Consider the following 22,473-nt stretch of genomic DNA (forward strand, 5'->3'; position numbering starts at 1 on the left):
ATTGAATACACGCAAGTTTGTATTACTTTCATTTTGCTCAATTAGAGGTACTTGCGGCTACTTTTAACAAGGCAACCCAACATTAATCCATTCTATACGTTCTAAAGATTATTTTAAAATATATTTGATCTAAAAAAACGATTAATGCAGAATTTTACGGTCGGATCTTAGGATATATTAAATTGAATTTATTCTTCTGTCACTCGCGGACCTCCCGTCGCCGAAGTTACTCCGTAGTCCGTACTCGAATTAAACACACACCCTTTTACTAATAAAAAGTTACACAGCGTGTATAGACTATAGACGGTGCATAAGATTTTTTCTACTAATAATCATTTTTTTTTACTTTAAGGCCTGTATAACGCTGTTGTAATTTCCATACAAATTACGACAACGCTTACACAAGGCATCACCCTTGTATAGAGTCTGGATAAGATCAAGATGGCGGATTTTCAATAGATCAGCTGATTATATTTTATTTTGAATATGTAGTTTTGAGTGCGTTTGGTGATTTCTATCATCTTATTATCAAAGAAACATAAAAATAACTATTTAATACGTTTTATTTCTTTAATCAATTGAATGAAATAGATTTTCACTTATAATACCACAAGAGCTTCAAAATTATCGGGTATTTCCCGATAGGTTCGTTGCAAACAAATGAAGGAGTCAAGTTTTTCAGGTTAAAAAATCACGAGCGCGAAGCGCGAGTGATTTTTCCTGAAAAAAACTTGACGACTTTATTTGTTTGCAGGGAACCTTGAGGGAAATGCCAGATAATTTTGAAGCTCGTGTGGTATTCGGGGGATTATTTTTCCGTCCCAAATGTCGGCCAATAGAATTAGAATTTGTTTTTTATATATAGCAACTACCAGAGAAAATTTAAAAAAAAATATCAGTATAATACCATGTAGGTTGTACCACGTGACGTCGAATGGTGCAATTCTATTGGTCGATATTTGGGTCGGAAAAATAATCAATGTAAACGTAGTATAACATACATCGCGATCGTTTTATTTAGGGTGCGTTCCACTAAGCACTAAGCACCTACAACGATAACGCTCGACTGATTAATATTGACTAAAAATGTTTAAATATCAATCTTGTGTCCAATTATAATTACCAGGTTTATAAAAACATAACTTTTATATCAATTTTTGTCATCAACACCCGAACATGAGATAGCGTGTTACTTAATTCCTGAACGTTTTCCTTTGAGTCTACAGTATGTGGTATATAACGCGATTTTAGTTACACAAGTCATAACTGTCATTGTCATTTGATTATTAGTAGTATAAGCCCTGTGCAATGTGTGGGTAACTCAAACACAGTGTACGGTATTACTATTCATGCGCTAAATGCATGTGTAAGAAGATTTTATTAGTAAGGGGGAGAATCTAATATAATAAATGCCTCTGTCCGTCTCTCTTTCACGCCAAAACTACTGAACTCTTACAATTCTCTCTTAATATTCTTACTGAGTGCATACCTAGAGCACCAGCTCCCCTCCCTGGGAATTCCCCTTTTCCCCTTGTCCACCCTCGCCCTCCGGATGTTGGAAATGCGGCTATAAAAATAAATTAATAAAGCGGCGTCTGCTAGTAAATCAAAAGTAACGCATATGAAGCAAATATTTAAGCTCCATGCTACATCATACATGGGAAACCTCCGTCTGTTTACAGCACACTATTATAGTATAGCTATTTTCACTGTGAATGCCATCGAAACCTCCCTAATTGATTAGTAAAATAGCCGGCTCTTCAAACGAAAGATGCGTCATCGGCGGCAGATGAGGTGGAGGGGATTGCCCTCAAAACATTTCAAAAACACAAAACCGTTCCGTCATTTCGTTTTAATTACATCCAGCGGGCGCGGTGCGGGCGCACAGTGGAAAATTTGGGTCCTTATCGGATCAAAAATCTGTAACTTCAAGGTTTTTCATCGTATTGTATTGAGATTTGGCACATGTATACAGTGATATACAAAGATTTTAAAAATAATCAAATTTTGTATTTTTTTTCATTGTATACATATTTATTTTAGGTTAAAAAAAGAAAAGATAAAAAAGTAATACGAGTAGTTTATTTTTTATAAATAAGTACTAATATGAGTAAAATTATACATATCACACAAGCATAATAAAATACATAAAATTATAAAATCGTATAGTACCTATCTATGCCTCACACCAAACTAATTTATCTTCGATTAGACAAATCTTATAATATTATTGGTTTTATTCTAGGTTTTAGTTACTTATAATGTTATATCTAATTGTTATTATCCTCGCTATTCCTAACTAAAATTACTTCAGGTGTAAATGTAGGATCACCTTCAGGTACCACCTTCAAAAGACTTAGTGCCTCTTCATCAAGATCCTTCACATTTCTCACATAAGGTTTTCTTAAACTTGAAACGTATGGATCTGAAGTATATAGAAGCGTTTTAAATACGTCTTCATTTGTAGCTATACGGGAACATTTTCTGGCATGGTGCAGGCGCATATTTCTGTAGTCTTTATTGCGCGACTCTAGTGCATCTTCCGACAGTTGCCCAATAGGAAGAACAGAAAAATGTTTGATCACGCTTTCTCCGTGTATAAGTAATTTTTGCACGGAGTATGGCATGTAGTACCAATCATAGTTACTAACATAAATTCGCGCAGTTTCTAAGGCATAAACTCCAAATTTTTCGGGATCGATCATCATTCCAGAAGATAGAGCTTGTAAAATAATATACAAGCGTTTAATCAATGTTTCATCAACACCTGTTATGTTCGCCGAGCAAGTGTAATTGTAAAAGAACCTTCGTGCTGTATTTCCATCACTTGAGTTTCCACTTAATTGACGAGGTTTGTCGATAATTAATCCTAGCTCTTCCCTGAAACGTTTTTGAACAAATTCCTTCTTTTCTTTCTTCAATTTCTTTTTTTCTTCTGTTGTAGCAGACCAAGTCTTAAAGTCAAGATTGTAGCAAATGTGTAATACCATTTCCATGCAGCGAATCCAGGCATGCAATGTGGATAATCCATATTGGTAAGCACTTTCATTTTCAGGTCTAGCAGTCACTTTTAATAGGTCATTCATAAATCGAGGAGTAGCCCCACATATCGTGCACGTAGAACCCGATGGAGTTTCTGTTAGGACCTGAGCCACCTTACCATCAATCATTGTTAGAAAAAGTTCGTGCTTCACATTTACTGCAACACCATCTTTGTTTATTAATGGCGGGCGTAAAGATTCAATTTGTCTGGTAATTTCGTCTACAACTGCCTTAGTTTTTTCAGGAGTTTCTTTACAAAATTCAATAGAAATGGGTCTACAATAACGAACAGATGAAGGTACTGGATTTTGCCAAATAATGGCTTGTGAGAGGTCATCAATTAATCTAATGGGAACTAATGAAGTGACGAACAGATTGGCATCTGAAATAGTTTCCGATTCTTCTGGCAGTTTCTGCTTGTATTGACTTTGGCCAGATGAACCATCACATCCCCATTTACAGTAAAGGATTAAATTTCTGTGTTGTTCTAGGAAAACTGGATTAATTTTTAAAATTCTGGCAACTGTGTGGTCCAGTAAGTCTTGTATATTAATCACTTTAGCATAAGTATTTGTGATTTCGATTGTAGAAGATGGTGGATAGCAAGTTTGTTTTATTTCTTGTATTTTGTAATATGAGGGAAACATTGTACACTTTCTTTCGTTGGTTAAATTTCTTAGGTACATATATTGTGCTTTAGTTAGATCCAAATCAATAAAAGCACTCAATGCTTCTGTATCAGATAAAATCTTCATTTGGTTTGACTCTTTCCACATAGTCGAGAAAACTTTTTTCTTTTCGCTCTCAGAGTTTCTTAGCTCTTCAACAAGATGAGCCTCTGCATACTCACCTAAGGCCCGCAGTCCTTGCAAAAATGCGTTACAAATGTGCTCAAACCCATATTCTTCTAGTAAAAGAGTGTTTTTCCTTTTCTTTGTTGATTCTGAGGAGTCTCCATAAGCAATGCACGGTCTTCCTCGTTTACCAGAAGTTGATGGCAGTGAATGTGCTTCAGACTCCGGAAACTGTACTGAATATCCTGACTCCAGCCAGCTTGTATTATTTCGAATAAATTCGTCCTTTTTCCGTGATGCTTGAGCCCAGCGCTTATTGAAAGAAGGCAGAATATTTCTTTGAATGTCACCAATTACAAAACACAAGATGTTTTCATAAACATTTAATGTTTGCTGTAGAACTATGGACAACGATTCCAAGGTTCTGCCACGCTCGATATAGGGAATGATGAAATCGCCCTTAGTACAGTTGAAAGTTGACATTTTAATGGAAATAACCAATTTAAATAAGTGTCACTCAATATGAAATACACGCTGAAGTGTGCAATTTGAAGATATTTGCTTCCCCTTATATACTGGTTTTTTAGATATGAAATACGTACTAATATGAATGTTATGCATATTTACTCATGCACGACGAGTGCAAAATAGATGATAAACTATTGCTATCAAAATATTGTGGTTAATATAGTTTTTGCACACTATGTCAGCAGTAACCGCAAAAGATACCGAATTATCTACTCCGACCGCTATCACATTTTTTCCCATAACTTCCAGGACCGCAACTTCCGCAGCAGATTTTTTTAATTTTTCATTTACAAATAGTTAGGCTATCAAATAACACATAAAGTTGCGCGTCGGGAGCCATCGGTAAATGTGAAAACCTTCGACGAAAAAAAAAGAAAAGTGAAAAATAGGGTATGTCAATTTTTAAGTACTTACTCAAAAATAAAAAGCATATTAAAAAAAGTTAATAGCTCATTATTAAGAACATAAAATATCATTTTTAAAAATGTATAAAACCGCATACATGAGCTAAATACTTTTTTCACAATATTCATTTGAATTACGTGTATGCAAACATTTGAATGAGCCATCCGCTACTTCAACTTACTTCAACCTATGAAAAAAAAATATTTATGCAGTTTTAGAACAAAAAAATGTCTGATTAAGATTATTTGGTTATTAGAGTATCGAATGCAATAAATATTTCATTCAAATTGTGATATTTTTAAAATCCATTTATGATATGCTCTAGTTCTACCATTTTCCATAGTGGGGCGGGGCAACGTCAGGAAGCGCCGGTATTTTACCCGCAATTTCAGCGCCACGCCTTGCAGCTTGAAAGACAAAGGCTCGCCACCTTTTATGTAACCGATATGTCGCGATCGAGGCAAAATTAAATAGGCACCGATGGCGCTATTAATTCCCGCGCCCACGGGCTCAGCCCGGTAACAATACCTGCCCTCCCCGCTGCTAATTGCGGCCCCCTCCCCCACCTGCCCGACTATTTAGCCGCAATAGTGCGATAGTTAAGACGTGTGCCCGTACCGTCGCCCACCGCCCGCGACCCAACAGTTACTAGTGGGGCCCCTCAAAACAGGGGTTCTTCGCAGTAATTAAGATCTACGTTTGACTTTTCATGTGTAATCATGTCTCGTATTCAGAGAGAATTCTTACAATTGTTGCTAGTAATATTGTTGTACACGATTCGCGATTAGAGTTTCGTTTACGTAGTAGCTGTTTAGTAATCTGTGGTTTCGGTCTCTACTTCGGTTTAGGAAAGTGGTCATATCACACTGAACGGGTCGTACCACCGATATCTAGAAACCTGTGGTGAATGTGACCCGATTCCCGAACCGGTGGTAGGCAACGTAGTTTCTTCGTTCGACTTTCAAAAAGTGTATCATGATACTCATTTTTAATAAAAAGATATTTTATTTTATTTTGTTTTATTTATTTAATGTGAGTAACGTTGGCGGTGCCCTGAGTGCCCCTCGTGGCCAAAAAATGCCCCGGGGCGCCTTTGTGGAGGTTCGTACTTTATATTCCTTGCACTCCATTGACTACGATCTCTGCGCCAGAATATATTTTATGAAATCATTTTGTGTATTATAAATAAATCTTGCGGGAGTTTCAAAGGGTTCGGTCTGGCGGAGTAAACTTTTCTAATTACGTTTTTGTGATTCATAACGAGATACGAGCGAGGAGAGAACGAATATTTCGGGTAAGAATTTCATAAACAAAAGTAACCCTCGAATCTCAGTTTGTTCGTATTCAGCGCCGACTGCCGGACACTTTTACTGTTTTTACATTCATTTGTTTTTCGAGCAGTTTAGCTCATAAATCGTGATTTCAGGACCCGATCCATACCTGTTCCTAATAAAAACATTTATCGTCAATCATATTGTTATATTATGTAGAGGTATTACTCACCTGTTCACTTGTACACACGACGTGGCGCCCCGATTACATAACAAAAAATATTTTGTTATCTCGATGCTCGTCCGACTTAAATATTTCTTTTGTTCCGAAAACGAGGATGTTTCTAACGATAGTGCGCACAACATTGTGTTTCCTATAAAACGAGACAAATATAGCGAAAATGTGAGGAAGCGTGTGATATACGAGATAAAACGGCATAAAGATACGTCATAAGCACTACCCGCGCGCGGCGCGCTACCGGCGCTGGCCAGCGGGGCCCTAATCTCTCACACTCGGGTTACCTTCTATTATTTCCATCAACTTTCTTCGTAAAGTATAAAAGATAAATTGTTCTTGTTTACTTTTGTTCCTCTTAGTAAAACCGCTACGAATCGTCGTAGCTGTAACAAAAAAAATCTATAAGGGTTCCGTTTTTTGCCATTTGGCTACGGAACCCTAAAAAGTAGGTTACATAAGGAAATATGTGAATTTCGGAAAAGGCTTGACAAAACTTATATTTTTTTGTAATTGAAGAACCTCCTAAAAATAGAAAAGTCGGTGAAAAAACGACTCTGTTAGCTAAAAACTATCTAAGTCGACCTTCTAAAAACATTCTATACAAACTGTACCTAACCTAATATAATGACGTCACAGTTTTGTTTTTTGTACGCACCGTGGGAAGACTTTATTCGATGGCTATGTTAAATATTATTGCGTCTTTAGAAGTGGTTTATAGGAAACCACTTCTAAAGACACTCACTTTAAATGCGACTTATGAGCCTTCAAAGTGAGATAAGCAACTAGGTACTTAAAAAAATACATAATTTATCAAGCTGAAATTTTGCACTATCAGAGAAGTTGATTCCTAGGCAGATGGGGGACCTAGGTAGTTTGGTTACTTCACAATTAACATCATAAAGTTAGTATATTAACTTTATGATTAACATCGAATAATCGACATGATCCGACCAAATGACGTTGGTCTGTCATCTGCTTAGGAATCAAGTTCCTCGATGGTACATTTTTATTTTTTACCGTTTTTACCGTTATTATGTCTCTAATTTGTTCAGATAATTACCCAAACTGTGACCTCGTCGTCATACCTATCGTAATCGAGTGTGGTCTGTGCGGACAGGCGACGTGCTGCCGGAGCTGGCGACGACGGCGGCGACGGCGGGCGACGACGACGAGGCCGGCGACGAGGCGGCGGGCGAGGCGGGGGAGGAGGGAGGCGCGGAGGAGTGCGAGCCCTCCCCGCCCGCGCGCCCCGCGCTCGCCGCCCCCCCGCCCACGCCGCGCGAGGACTCCCTCACCACGCTCGACGCGCATTACTACAGGTACAACCGACTGACCCGACCTGCGCCCGCGTCGCCTCTCGTCGAGTAAACTCCAGTCCTCCGTCACTATAGACGCCAATACAGCAGTCACTATAACATTGTCGCTGTTTCATATATTATATTAATCGAAGCACGAGTATCGTTCGTACATATAACATTCTCGTGTATAAGTCGTAAAGTCCCTGTTCTAAAACCATGACCCGACAGGCTCACGTGTTGACACTTGACAGACATTCGCGCCCGTCACCCCCGACGACATCGATCAGAGCATCCGGAAGTAATCACGATAATGTGTTTACCTGCTCCCCGCCCCTCCCCTCCCCCGACTACCGCGCCGGAAGTCCCCTAACCCGAATGATTTTTAAAAGCTTTTCCTGCAACCCGGTTTACCTGATGTTAATGGGTGCCCGGCCGGGGGCGCCGCGAGGGCGGGGGCCCAGCGGGGGAGGGGCCGCACTCCATTTATCACCTCATAACACGGCGGGGAGGCCCGGATACAACCAAATAGTGACCATACACAATGTGTAGCTCACTTACGGTACTCAATATCGACTTTATATATAATTTATATAATTTATTTAATAATCCAAATAATATTAGATCATTTAATTCTATTTCGTATTGTCTTCAAATTTTTTGAAAAAATATCAAAAGAATTTATATTACTTTACGTGCAATAGGAACATGATCGCTCGAAGAAGGTATTTCTTGCGTAGTTAGCATGATATCTCCGAACAGCAGATGCGATGGGACAATTCCACTAAAGGTCGAAGTCTTTATAACTTTTTCCCTAATATTCGTGAACGGCTATCCAAATACTGTAAGGATATTGATCACCCCGTATCTCAATTCCTGACTGATCATGCTTGGCTTTAAAAAGGCATTTTAAAGCTAAACTTTATAGATTTAAATTTGTAGCATACACCTATGTGCGAGTGCTCGACCGAAGGCAGTATGTCTGAACACACCGCTCATCCTGTTCTCTGGGAGTATAGTCTCTGGCAAGATGAAAGAACTACAATGCTAAATAACCTACATTGTAAATCAGGTGTCACAAATCTCAATATTAACTTAGCAACTTAGCTATAAGTTATAACTACAATTATTAATATTTTTATTTCCGTGGTGCTATAAGTTCTACGTCTTTAGGTCATTGCAACTTTATGCTATCTCCTACTTTGTATGGGGAGGGAAATTGGAATTCATCTTACTCCTCGTATTTTCATCTGATTAATTTAGTTGCGGGTCTCAAGACAGCTTTACCATGGCCCGCGAGCTCCCTGAGTTAATTTCAAAGGGTTTTCGTAATTGGCTACCGCTGTCGATCCTGGTGACACAAGAGGTACAGTGGTAGGAATGTACGGTGGGCCAATGCTCGTTTAAAAATTATCGATTATAAGATGACTTAAACAGACTTAACCTCAATTTTAATATCATAATGCCCCGCTGTCGTTGCCCAAGTGCATATGGTAGTACTCACTACGGTATTGACCTCCGCGTGTGTGCGCAGCTACACGGTGGCGCTGGGCGTGACGGTGGGCGCGGGCTGCTGCCTGCTGGCGCTCAACCTGCTGGTGTTCGCTGGCATCTACCTACAGCGTGGCCGCCGCCGGCCCCCCCGCGCCGCTCGCGGGCCCTCCGCACCCCCCGCCGCCCACACCGCCCCCGCCAGCCCGCGCAAAAGCTCGCTAAAGGTAACCCTATCGCTCCCCGCTGTTTGGTGGGTGGTGTTTGTACAATAAACATGTTACACGTTTTACAAAATATGCGGATTGAGTGTCAGTCGATTACGTGGCGAGTAACGTGGCGTGGTGTCCACAGCGCAGCTGCGGCTCGGCGCCCCCCGCCCCCGCTCTCGCGTCCGCGCCCGCTCCCGCACCGCACAAGAAGCGAGTGCAAATACAGGAGATCTCTGTCTAGATGACTTCTGACACCAGGTGAGCGAAACCGGAAATACGTGGGAGAGCCATGCTTCGGCACGAATGGGCCGGCTCGACCGGATAAATACCACGTTCTTACAGAAAACCGGCGTGATACAGCGCTTGCGCTGTGTTTCGCCGAGTGAGTGAGTTTACCGGAGGTCCATCCGCGACGGAAGTTGCTTTCCATCAGGTGACCCGTTTGCTCGTTTGCCCCCTTATTTCATAAAAAAAAACCTGACTAATGACTATACCGATTACCGGAGGACCGGAATAAAACAGTGTTCAGCCCAGGAGCTATTATAGTTGTAAAGTTACACACCTAACTTACTGGGGAAAGAAATCCACTAGCTTACATAAAACTACACCTTCTCGTTTACGCCTTTCTGGCCCGCGACTGGCCCACTCAGTACCTTTATTTGTTGCGATACCAGGTCTGTTTTTCGCATTGTCATTCTTAGAACGAGTTGTCTGTTATATTATACTAGTGATTAGTGATGTAACGGATATTCGCACTCGCATTCGCATTCGCGAATATCTGCGTATTTTACAATATTCGCATTCGCAAAAATTATGCTAATATTTAGCGAATGTTTTTAATAATCAAAAAGGAAATTATTCTATGCATGCATATGACATAGTAATACAATAGATAACACTTAGATATTTTTATTGAATCATACTTCTACATTCTAAATTAAAGCCTCATTTATTAAAAAAGAACTTCAGAGATCTTATCAAATCTAACATTAATCAGCCTTGTTACAACCATGTAAGGTTTGCATTCATTTAGTAGTGTATTATTACTTTACTATCATTTTTAAATAAAGTTTACAATTTATACTTACTAAAAAACTAAATAATTACTTGAAAGAGTCGCCGAAAGAGACTTTATGTGATAAAGTGTAGTGTGATTGTGTGTGTGAATGTGTAAATAATATATATTAGGATAAAATAGTTCGGCGTGCATCCGTTGTCTGATTGCCATAACACAAGTTTTTACTTAGCATGGGATTAGACGACGTCATGTACGCTACCTAGCTTTTATACTGTTGTATATTATTGTATGCTTAGTAAAGAATTTGAATTTGAAATATAAAACTTAAAACTTACCTCAAAACATAATAAAACTTTTAGAATGAACTTTCTGTGACTAAATTCATTCAATTAACCAATATAATAACCAATATACAATATAATACCTTTCGATGGATGCACCTCTGGCGGTGGTGTAGGGTTGGTCCATGGTCGGAATACGGGACAGCCATGAGCAATCTTAGCCCATTTGTTCCATGATTTATACGTGGGAGAGCCATGCTTCAGCACGAATGGACCGGCTCGACCGGATAAATACCACGTTCTCACAGAAAACCGGCGTGAAGCAGCGCTTGCGCTGTGTTTCGCCGAGTGAGTGAGTTTACCGGAGGCCCAATCCCCTAACCCCTACCCTATTCCTTTCTCTACCCTCAACTATTCCCTTCCCTTCCCTTCCCTACCCTCCCCTATTACCCTATTCCCTCTTAAAAGGCCGGCAACGCACTTGCAGCTCTTCTGATGCTGCGAGTGTCCATGGGCGACGGAAGTTGCTTTCCATCAGGTGACCCGTTTGCTCGTTTGCCCCCTTATTTCATAAAAAAAAAAAAAAAAAATGATCTCCGTACTCCGTAAATTATACGCCTGTTCTCACTCCACAGGTTTAATTTTTTAATGTTTATCAACAGTATATATAATATTAAGCAGTAACATCATATTTTAATAGGTTATGCCACGTATGAAACCACGTTATAGTTTTATTTTCACAGAATAAGGTAGGCATAAATTAAAAATTTAAATCTTGTTCCAGTGTTCGAGACGTCAAACGTCATAGACAATTGACAGCTTTTTCTTTTTTCTTTTTTTTTCTCCCAATGTTATGCACATGGTATAATATTTATTATCTTTTAGCTCTTATTTTCTTTATTAATTTATTTACTTAGTTCCTAATTGTATTGTTAAAACTATATTATTGTGAGGTCACTCATTGGTCCCAGCAGAAAATCAGTGCAGCAACTTGCTGCTCATGCTGAGCTGGGGTCCATTTTTGTGAGATCACACAATATAATGTAATTAAGTATTGTACTGTATCCTGGTTCTTTCGTCCTTTGTAATTTATATTGTGTTGTGTGATGTGCAAAATATTTTTTTCTTATTCTTATTCTTAATATATGCTCGGCTATGTTCAATTTAAACATGGCCGACACGAAACGTCGAACCTGTCAAACATTTTACGTGCGCTTTTTTTTTTAATTTTAAAATATTCGCAATCGCATTCGCAAATACGAATTCGGATATTTATCTTCAATATTCGCCAATAGGGATGATGACAAGGTCAAAGATTAGCGAATTTTGTTAATAAAATAAAGACATCACGGTAAATAATAAGTGTTCCCAAAATTTCAGCTTGATAGCATTTGTATTTATTTTGTTATGCGCCTTCAAAGTTGGATATTCAAGTCGAATTTTTTTTCAATTAAATTTCTTAATATTTGTATACAATTCGATAACTTATGCAATTAAAAGCAAATTTTGTTATGAAACCACTTTCATAAACGCAATATTTAATATACCTGTCGAACAAAGTTGTCTCCCGACGCGTACAAACTACGAAAGACTGACGTCATACTTTCGTAGCACTTTGTATGGAGCGTTTCGGGCAGGTATTTTTTAAGAGATATTTGAATTGTCATGTCTTGGTGAATTTTTAAGCTATCAGAGTCATTCTTTCAACGATGTTTTTATTTTTTAAGTGTCTTTCAATTACCGATAAGAAAAAAAATAGTCATCATGCCTATTACTGATTTTAAATAAATCGCGCGTAAAATGACAGATTTGATTCATTATATTTTGGTTTTTAGAATTCTGCACCCAAAGAGTAAAAACGAGTATTTCTGTCCGTCTGTCTGTCACCAGGGTGTCTCGAGAACCGCAATAGCTAGACTGTCGACATTTTCAAGACAGTCTAGCTATTGCAGTTCGTCAACAAATACTGAACACAAAATAAAATATTAGGAGAACTCATATACTACAAAATAATTATATGGTTTTTTGCCCTTTTTCGCTCTTTGTCAATTAAATGACACCTGGCCATTTAGCCGAAACTTTTTCGTTTTCGCTTCGTTATAGATCACCGATCAAAATGTATGTAATTGACATAAGACGAGTCGAACGTCAACGTCATATTAACGAACGCTTATGTCAATTCCATACATTTTCATCGGCGATTCTATAACGAAGCGAAAACGAAACAATTTTGGCTCACCGCCCAGGTCGGATTAATATTATAATATAATAATATTAAGTTCCGACCTGGTTATTATTCGAAATAGTCAGGTTATTTTGTGAATATTTTGTGAATATTAATATTACAGTAATAAGTAAAGCACTTGGATGACTTCAGAGACAAATAATTAATGGTTGTCAGCTGAATCCCAGTGTGACGTAGCAGCTTCGTAGCGGCACTCGTAGCACGGCGTAGCACGGGGCTACGGGAACACTATCCCTTCTATTAGGGGAAGTGGGAACTACCTTGCAGTTATTAATAATTATTTGTTTGTTACAGATATCCGGTGCAACGAGAAATAGTATATCGTGAAAACCACTGTAGTATTACTGCGGTCGTCGAGTGAGTGCTGTGTTTGAATATAAACGTCCGGCATACTCAACACAGGAACATACTGGAAGTCGACGAGTGAAGATATTTTCCAACGACGCTCAAACCGTCAACAGACTTAGCTCGAATGAATGATTAAATTTTGTGAAATATATAAGTATACGGGATCCTGTACATAATATTAATCTAGGAGTAATGAAACGGCCGCGGCCGGGTGGTTCGGCCTCGGTCGTAGAGCTCGTTCTGTTAGTTAGCACTTACCTCCGATCGTTGACTGTTGTCTGAGATTCTGAAATGTATCGGCACGAGTCGGTGCGGAAGCTGTTACTTCGTATTTAGGACCGTTTACATATTTTATACAGTTTATACTTCCTCCGCCTGCGTATAAGGTGTCCGGCCGTGTTCGGACTGGGGAGGTTGTACATTTTATATGCAGGTCGGTGGGGCTAGATTCGGAGCCCGATAGCTTTGACGACGAGACGATAGGAGTCGCTCTGCTGGACCCCCGCCGGACCTCGTCTCTCATGCTGGAGCGGTAACATCGTTAACTTCAATTCTATCGGTTCCGTAAATGTCATGAGTCGTGTGCCGCTGGTGCGGAGCGCGGGGGGGGGGGGGGGGGGTGGAGGTCGTGCTCCGTGCAGTGTCGGCCCTGCGCCCTGCTCCTGCGCCCTGCGTACGACCGCTCCGAACGGATCGGTATGTAACTTTCGGGCGGCCCGCGTTTTTGGGCTTCTTCTCTAAGCAAAGTTTGTCAGTGTAAATATTTCGTACTTACTTCGGGACTCAGGAGTGTTTAGAATTTTTTGTACAAAAAATTGTTATACTTCTATACTTCACTCGGGCTAACTTGTCGCTAGCGGTCATTGACTCCCTGTCAAAAACTTGTCATTTTCCATATAAACCGCGATTGACAATGAAGTGTCAGATACTGTCAATCGTGGTTTTATATGGAAAATGGCAAGTTTTTGACAGGGAGTCAATGACCGCTAGCGACAAGTTAGCCCGAGTGGAGTATAGTTTACTGTATAGGAATTTATCGTGCTACATTTGAGATGTCTGTTATCTTACCCAAGAGACCATCGTTTGAACTACCAATTGATTTTTGTTATTTTTATATCTTCGTTGGGACCCTATAACTAAGTGCGTTCGGAAACAATTTTTAAAAAAAATGTATATCTATGGACCAAGAGCCTGCGACAGCCAGACCTTCCTCAGTTTCAAAAAGCTGAACGTTTACTTGTTTGTGTACCTAACAGTTTTTGTAACTAAAATTAACTATGGATTTTCGGTCACGGTTACTTTAGGAGGTATCCCGTTATGAATGTCTACCTGACCTTCGAGAAAGAGTAAAGCTCAATTTTATAGCTTATATTCTTCGCGGTAAGTTAAGAAATCTCGTCTTCCAGTGCCGGACATTTTTGACAGTTGCTTTCCACTGCTAGATACCCTCAACGGTAAACTTTCAGCTTTCCGAAACTGAGGAAGGTCTGGCCATCGCAGGCTCTTACTCTCTACAAAGTACTAAAATATTATAATATAACCTGAGGTGGGCACTCCCATGTCAGCGACGAAGGTGGTGCCGCACGTCCTCCCCGCCCTCCCCGCCCGCCCCGCGACCGCCGGTCCGGGTATCATCTTTTAATTATCCGCTACTCGCATTTCAAAATGCTATTAATTATCAAAAATAATACAAATTCTCGGAGGAGGGGTCCAATAATTACGTAATCTTCGAAACTTTCCCCGGAATTGATCGTTTCCAATTAAAAATATTTTTTGGAAAAATAAATTGGAAAGGTGTCCTAATTGATCGGTCGGGTGGCGATGTGAGGCAGAGGCAGCGGGGCGAGGCTCGCGTAGTCGTACCGGCGATGACATATCCGCGGGCGATTCATATTGCTGCACCCTCAGGATACCCTCAGCTGCGAATATCGCATGCGCTCCATGAAAATCTCTCAGTTGAACGGTCGTTCGAACGACAGACCATTAGCTATATTAGTTGCACGTTCTCCCGTGCAGCGTGTGAATTGAGAGCTGATGTGGAGGTGGAGGTCGGCCGGGGAAGATTTCGCGTCGTCGTAATGTACCGCCGCCACTACCCTCCCCCTCTCCCCTCCTCGGTAACATAGCGAAAGATTTTCAAACAATTATATAATAATATTATCATTAGCGATTGACATTTTATATTGTGTTATGAACTCGATGATGTAAATACTTATATAAATGTACTTTTGTAATGTAATTTTGTCTATGGTGACTCGCTCTCGCGGCTCACGTGTTACCTCCAGTAGAGAGCTAGTTTTTATATTGTGTTTTAGGAGTGATAAATATGTTCATATGTCTTTAAAACGATAGCATAATTTTATTAATACATAATATAAGTATGGATTACCGGAGGCCCAATCCCCTACCCTATTCCCTTCCCTACCCTGCCCTATTCCCTTTCCTTTCCTACCCTCCCCTATTACCCTATTCCCACTTAAAAGGCTGGCAACGCACCTGCAGCTCTTCTGATGCTGCGCGTGTTAATGGGCGACGGAAGTTGCTTTCCATCAGGTGACCCGTTTGCTCGTTTACCCCCTTATTTCATAAAAAAAATGTAATTTCCTATGTTCTAGAATATAATAATAATATTACTTGTTTATTTTACCGGAATGTTACGTTATTTTGCTTAGAGGTACTGTGTTGTAGCTACGTGTGACGTACGTGGGAGCCGGGTGTGTACATATTGTTGTATATTGTGTGTACATAGTAGCGCGTGGCCGTCTGTCTGGGGCCGGAAGTTCAATAAACACTTTTCTCTGAAGGTGGCTTTTTATTTCTTTCCCCGGCGCAATGCGTCCGCGAGGAGCTCGTCGGCTCGTCAACCAAGTTTTGTTGATTAGAGAACCCTAATACGGAACCCTAAGCAGCTGATTTCTTGTATATTGATAGGTTAACAGTTACGTAATTTAAGAGTAACGTTGTCCTACAATCCATATATAAAACAATCCATATTTTAGGACCATCAAATCAAAGTATTTAATCCTTTCAACCTCTGTTAGCTACCACTTTCAAGATTTTACGCAAATAAAATTGTTATTCGTCTTACCGAAATGAAGCTACTCACAAAAAAATTAGCTTGATAGTAATTTAAAAAAAAATTAAATCGCTTCCATATAGCAGAACCCTACTTGTATGGTCAACAACATCCGCCTAGTATGGGTCCCGGGCCACAGCAACGTCCCCGGCAGTGAAACCGCTGACGAACTGGCTAGGCTTGGGGCCGAGAGTCTCATATATGGTCCAGAACCAATCTGTGGTATAGCTCCCAGTATCACAAAGCAAGTGCTCAAGGAATGGGGTCACAGACTATGCAGTAAGCAATGGGCTGAGACCCCTGGCCTTGAACACTCCAAGGCACTAATTCCTGACTTCAACAAGAAACAATCAGAATTAGTGCTCACCTTGGGTAGGAACCAATTAGGAATCCTTACCAGAAGCCTAACTGGGCACTGCAAGCTCAACAAACACCTAAACAGAATGGGTATTTGTAGCATAACGACTTGCAGATTCTGTGAGGAGGAGGATGAAACACCTATTCACCTTCTCCTCGACTGCCCTGCTCTACTACAGAGCAGGAACAGGCACCTTGGTCGTCACGAATACTCGTCCACAGAGGAAATTCGTGGCACCAACCCCAACCATATCGTTCAATTTATGAGCAGTATTGGGTCGCAGTGACGTCAGGAATACAGCGACCTTCTTTAAAAAAAAAAACTTGTATGGTAATGTCACAGCAATAATTTACTGTATAATGTGTGTCCAATTTGGCCATGTAGAGGTTGAGTAAAAGCTTATATAGCAATTATTCGTAGCCAATGGCGATGTAAAAAACGTGCTCACAGTGTTAAAGCCTGGCCTTAACACAACCATGAGAACCAGCAGCGAGCGATTGCTATTTTCTTCTGTAAGGCGCTTCAATTAAATGGTCGGCGGGCCCCACCGCTTCACGTCATCAGCTACGTCATCGAGGACTGAGGAGGGGGCTCGACCTGTCTTGAAGTCCTCTATTCGCCCTACAATCGCCCGTAGCCGCATATCGTTCTATTTGTTAATCCACTAAAATCTTAGCAATCTGTAATCGACCCCTGTTCTAAATAGTGCAAAATAAATTTGTATTTTGTACGAAGTTGTTTGAATAAGCAATTTCCAAGTCTTTTCTTGTATTTAACAAGAAAATTGGCGACCGTGACAGGACACTTAACTGGTTTGCCTTTGTTCTCGGGACATCATCGCCGCCGGTGAGAGGTCTTCGCCGCAGCAGCGCAGCCCGAGGAATCTTCAGCAGCATCATCAGCCGTCGTGAGGTCTGCAGCGATCGCAGACGACTCACCTATTCCCAGCGGCAGGTGGCACAGCTTCTGGAACCACGCCGGTCAGCTCTTCGCGCCGCAGCGTCAGCCAACCAGCTAAGTGTCCCTATTCCTTTTCTCATTTATTCCTAAAATCCCGTTCTTCTAGTAGTTTCATACCTGTGTGGATAGTGGTAGTGCAAAGAACGTGGATCTTATCGATCAATATAGATCATTTCACGAGGGATCGATTGACGCAACTCAATCTTTAGCTATTTACAGCAAATAATAAGATTCAAGCTAAATCTAAACATTTTTTCTATAATTTAGGCTATAGTTAGCTTTAGCCTACCCACCAAACTCGGTACATAATTTATCGAAGCTATTTGGTCCTATTATTCTAGCTATTTTTCCCTAATCTATTTACAAAATCAAATTATATTAAGTTTTGTGTATTCTAAGGTTAAAATTAAACAATAATTTATATTACTACAAGTGATATTTACAAGAATTAACTATTTACAAAACTTAACTAACTTAACTAATTGCCTTATCTTAATTTTCTATTTACAATAATCGCAGTTTTCAATTTATATTTCCTATGATTTACATTATTTTAACTGCAAATTTCAGGAACTTCGGTGGACTTGATATCAGCTGACCACGTAGGTAATCTGCGCGTCGCCGGCCTGGCTAGCGTGGTAAACCGGTTGCAATACCTTGGAGCGGCGTAAGATTACAATATTCATTCACAATTTCTTATCAATTTTTTCAATTAACAATTATTAGTGATTCATAAACATCTCAGATGCTAAGTTAAAGGAACTTTACGCTAAACATAGCTACGTAAAGGGTCGTTTGACTAAGTTTAAAAATTATCTAGCTTCATTCGAGAAAGTTGATGTTTTAGATGAGCTCGAAATATCTAAACTTAACGTTCAATTACCTAAAATTGAGAGCTTATCTAGTGCGTTCGAAGATTTGCAAATTCAGATAGAAGTGTTAAATTCGACAGACATAGATAGTGAGTTAGAGGAGCGCGATGTAATCGAGCAGGAATTTGCACATTTAATTGCTTTAGCCCATCAGTACCAAAATAGGTATAACGGTAGCAAGACACCTCCTCTCTGTGATGCTCAAAGCACGTCTTCATGCTTTCATGAGCGCCCAGGCTTAGGTTTTAAGCCTCCTACACTACAAATATGCAAGTTTGATGGTAGCTATTACAAGTGGCTTGAGTTTCGCGACCTATATTGTTCTCTCGTTCACGAAAATAAGCACATGCCTATTCCAATTAAATTTTGCTACTTGAATTCATACTTGGAGGGTGAGGCCGCGCGTATGATAAGCAATTTAGAGGTCACAGAGTCCAACTATAATAAAGCGTGGGAGTTGTTACGCGAGCGCTATGACAATAAGCGATAACTAATTAAAAATCATTTAAATGCCTTGCTAAACTTCGACGTAAAATCTAACGAAAGCGCATCTACACTTAGGTCTATTATTGATAGCCTAGCCTAGGCGAACAAACCTCATACTGGGACTCAATTATAGTTCACATTATTTCCTCAAAATAAGGTAGCAAAACCAGTATGAAGTGGGAGGAATATAGAAATACTCTCTCGGGGTCACCTTCACTTGAGGAATTTAATTCATTTTTAAAACAGCGGGCTGATATCCTAGAAACTTATAATCACAGCCGAAGTATCGAGGATAAGTTAAATACGAGTTCTAATAAAATATCTAACAATCATAATAAAAGGCGATTAAGTTCAATGTCAAACAATAACAGTTCATTTACAGCGCAAATTTCTAGCGTAGGTAACAATAATACCACTTTCAAAAATTGTATTGTTTGCGACAAACAACATCGCATTTACGATTGCGATAAGTTTAGGAATATGCCTATTGAACAGCGTCAGGGTTTTGTCCTAAAATCAAAGCTTTGTCAAAATTGCCTACGTCCGGGGCACAAGGCTTTCACTTGCAAGTTTGGTGTTTATCGTAATTGTAAGCGACGACACAATACTTTACTTTGCGATGATAACTCTCAAGGTTAAGTAAAGTCATCTGCAGACAATAATGTTACTAATTCAGATTCAATTGCTCAAACTCTTTGCACGACGAAGTCAAGTCAAAATACTTTCACTTTATTATCTACGGCTATGGTGTTAGCGATTAATCCGTGCAATAATAAGAGACAAATTGTCCGTGTGCTACTCGACTGCGGCAGTCAGTGCAGCCTAGCTTCTAAGCGTCTGAGGGACAAGTTAGGTTTAGGATCACGGCCCGCAGGCTCGATCAACGTTGTAGGCAAAGGGCAATTCTACTTCACACTGGGTAAACGAATTTTGCGAATTCAAATTAAAATCATTACACAGTGATTATACTGTGCAACTTACTTGCCCAGTGCTATCTGATCTGACTGGCGAAATTCCTAAGCTTAAGGTCCATCGACCCTAAGCTTATCAATATACCTACGGATGTTCAGCTAGCCGATCCTAGTTTTTATAGGCCTTCACCAATAGATGTGCTGGTCGGTGCTGATCTATTTTGGAGCATCGTAGGTAGTGAGCGACAATCGCTCGATTTTAAACGTAAAGGTTTAGAATCGAGCGATAACGGTAAGGGTTAAAGCGTAAATACAATTTCAACGATATCTTAAAATTCCTCAAAGAATACAAAATTCCAGGAAAAAGGATTTTAAGAGAAATCAATTTGAATAAAACGTCCATACAGAAAGCCAACAAATAGCTTTTAAGAGTCCGGGTGCCATCACAATTCTTTTATGGGAAATGATCTTGATATTATTACGTTTGTGTGAGAATTGCGATGGCACCCGGACTCTTTGTGGTTATCTCGGACGAAGGCGACGCTCGCTGCACAAAATTTATTCGCGCGACCGTCCGCTGACAGCTGGCGACGGTGGCTCGCGCTCCGTCCGTTTCTTCGAAGACGTAACACTGTACATAATATTATATTTACCGTGCTCAAACGGTGACGGCTGACGGTCAACGGAAGGTCAACACGTCACTGAAACCCGCCTCATTCGTTGTTCGTCCGGAGCCGGCACGCGTCAGTCCCCGGGGTAATCAACGCGGACAAAGTAATATGCAGCTCTCATCACGCAACTAATGGACACGGCCGTCCCCCGACGCGGCCCGGTTCGGGCGGGACGGCGCGGGACGTCTCACTCACAATCTAATTAGCCGCTGACGTATTGACAATTACGGCCGTCGTGGCCCCGACAATTTCGGCCCCGAGTAAAACTGTTTTGCCGTCTTGTGATGATCTAGCGGAATAGTTTAATTTATATAAAATACTAGCCTTTCCAACCGTGACACTGATAACGAAAGCGACCGTCTCGGTGACGAAAGCCGCATGAGAGATTTGTATGTTCCTGCTGTCGGAAACGGCAGCGGCGGCGAGCGACCAGCGGCTAAATTGCATCGGTCCAATCACGCAGTTTCCAACTCCTTAAGACTGTATTTATTCACCAGTCTCCAAAAAGGAGAAGGTTATGTTAATATGTTTGGATGTGGATATATCTTATATCTTTAAACGAGCGATTCTTTTATTTCTGAATAAATTTGAATCAAATATTTTCAGAACGTTGAACTACATGTTGCCTACCACCGGTTCGGGAACTAACCCGGCGAGAAGAACCGGCGTAAGAAACTCGCACGGGGCCACTTTTTAGTAAAAAAGTGGAAAATTTGTCTTTTAAAAAAATAAAATTTACAATGTAAATAACTTAATCTATACAATATGAATACACAATTGTAAGTCACATATAATAAATGTAGAAGCAGCCTTGCAAGCAGCCATCCTACTCCCAAGAGTGCTATCGTTTAAGAAATCGTTGACCGTATAGTAGGCTTTGGCACACAAACGTTCTTTAATTACTTTTTTAAATTTATTAATTGATAGATTTTGAACGTTTTCCGGGATTTTGTTGTAAAGGCGTATACATTGACCTTTAAAAGATTTACTTATTTTGCTAAGTCTGATCACTGGTATTTCCAGCTTGTGCCTATTTCTAGTGTTTCTACCGTGACTATCACTTTTAGTTTTAAATTTAGTTAAATTCTTTCTAACATACAATACATTATCCAAAATGTATCGAGAAGAAACATTTAGAATACCAATTTCTTTAAACTTTTCTCTCAGAGATTCAAAAGCTGACATTTTATAAATTGAGCGTATAGCTCGCTTCTGCAGCACAAAAATTGTATTGAAGTCGGCAGCGTTTCCCCATAAAAGGATACCATAAGACATTCTACTGTGAAAATAACTAAAATAAACTAGTCTTGCCGTGTCTTCATCAGAAATTTCCCTAATTTTTCTGACTGCATATGCTGCAGAACTGAGCAATATGAGGACCCCACTGTAATTTACTATCTAATGTAATGCCTAAGAATACTGTGGAGTCCACCAAATTCATTTTCTCATCATTTAATAGTAAATTGGTTTGAACTTGCCTAACATTGGGCAAAGTAAATTTTAAGCATTTGGTTTTCTTAGAGTTTAAAAGTAAGTTATTAACATTAAACCAATGTACTATTTTTGAGAGTTCACTTTTTACCTCGTCGTAATTTGACTGCCGTCGCTTCACTTTAAAAATAAGCGAAGCGTCATATCACTTTACCCATAAACTATTTATCATTGATAGGTTTAAGGTTACATCACTGCACAGATAAAGTACTGAGTTATTTAATACCGTAGAATAGATATAACAATCGAAAAAAATATCTAAACTTAAATGTAAGATGATACCACCTTTTATAGAAAGACTTTTGAGCAAGCGTCAGCGCGATGTAGAAGACGCACGGCGCCATCTATTATGAATTTTTGGAACTAACTTAATTTGAACAAATTTACGCATTTTCATCCCCTTACAACCCTTTTTTCCAGTAAAAAAGTAGCTTATGTCCTTTTTCAGACTTCATACTATCTGTAAACAAAATTTCATTA

General features: G+C 39.8%; 1 protein-coding gene across 1 annotated transcript in view; it reads left to right on the forward strand.

Moving 5' to 3' along the window:
- Positions 1-9,339, forward strand: part of LOC121740001 (neuroligin-1-like) — an 86,578-nt gene extending 77,239 nt beyond the window's left edge. Inside the window, exons 10-11 of the mRNA XM_042132710.1 lie at positions 7,396-7,597; positions 9,108-9,339. Coding sequence (XP_041988644.1) covers positions 7,396-7,597; positions 9,108-9,339 — 434 coding nt within the window. The remainder of the gene's footprint in view (positions 1-7,395; positions 7,598-9,107) is intronic.
- Positions 9,340-22,473: the final 13,134 nt, after the last annotated feature.

Source organism: Aricia agestis, chromosome 1, assembly GCF_905147365.1.
Source record: "Aricia agestis chromosome 1, ilAriAges1.1, whole genome shotgun sequence".
NCBI classification, from domain to species: domain Eukaryota; kingdom Metazoa; phylum Arthropoda; class Insecta; order Lepidoptera; family Lycaenidae; genus Aricia; species Aricia agestis.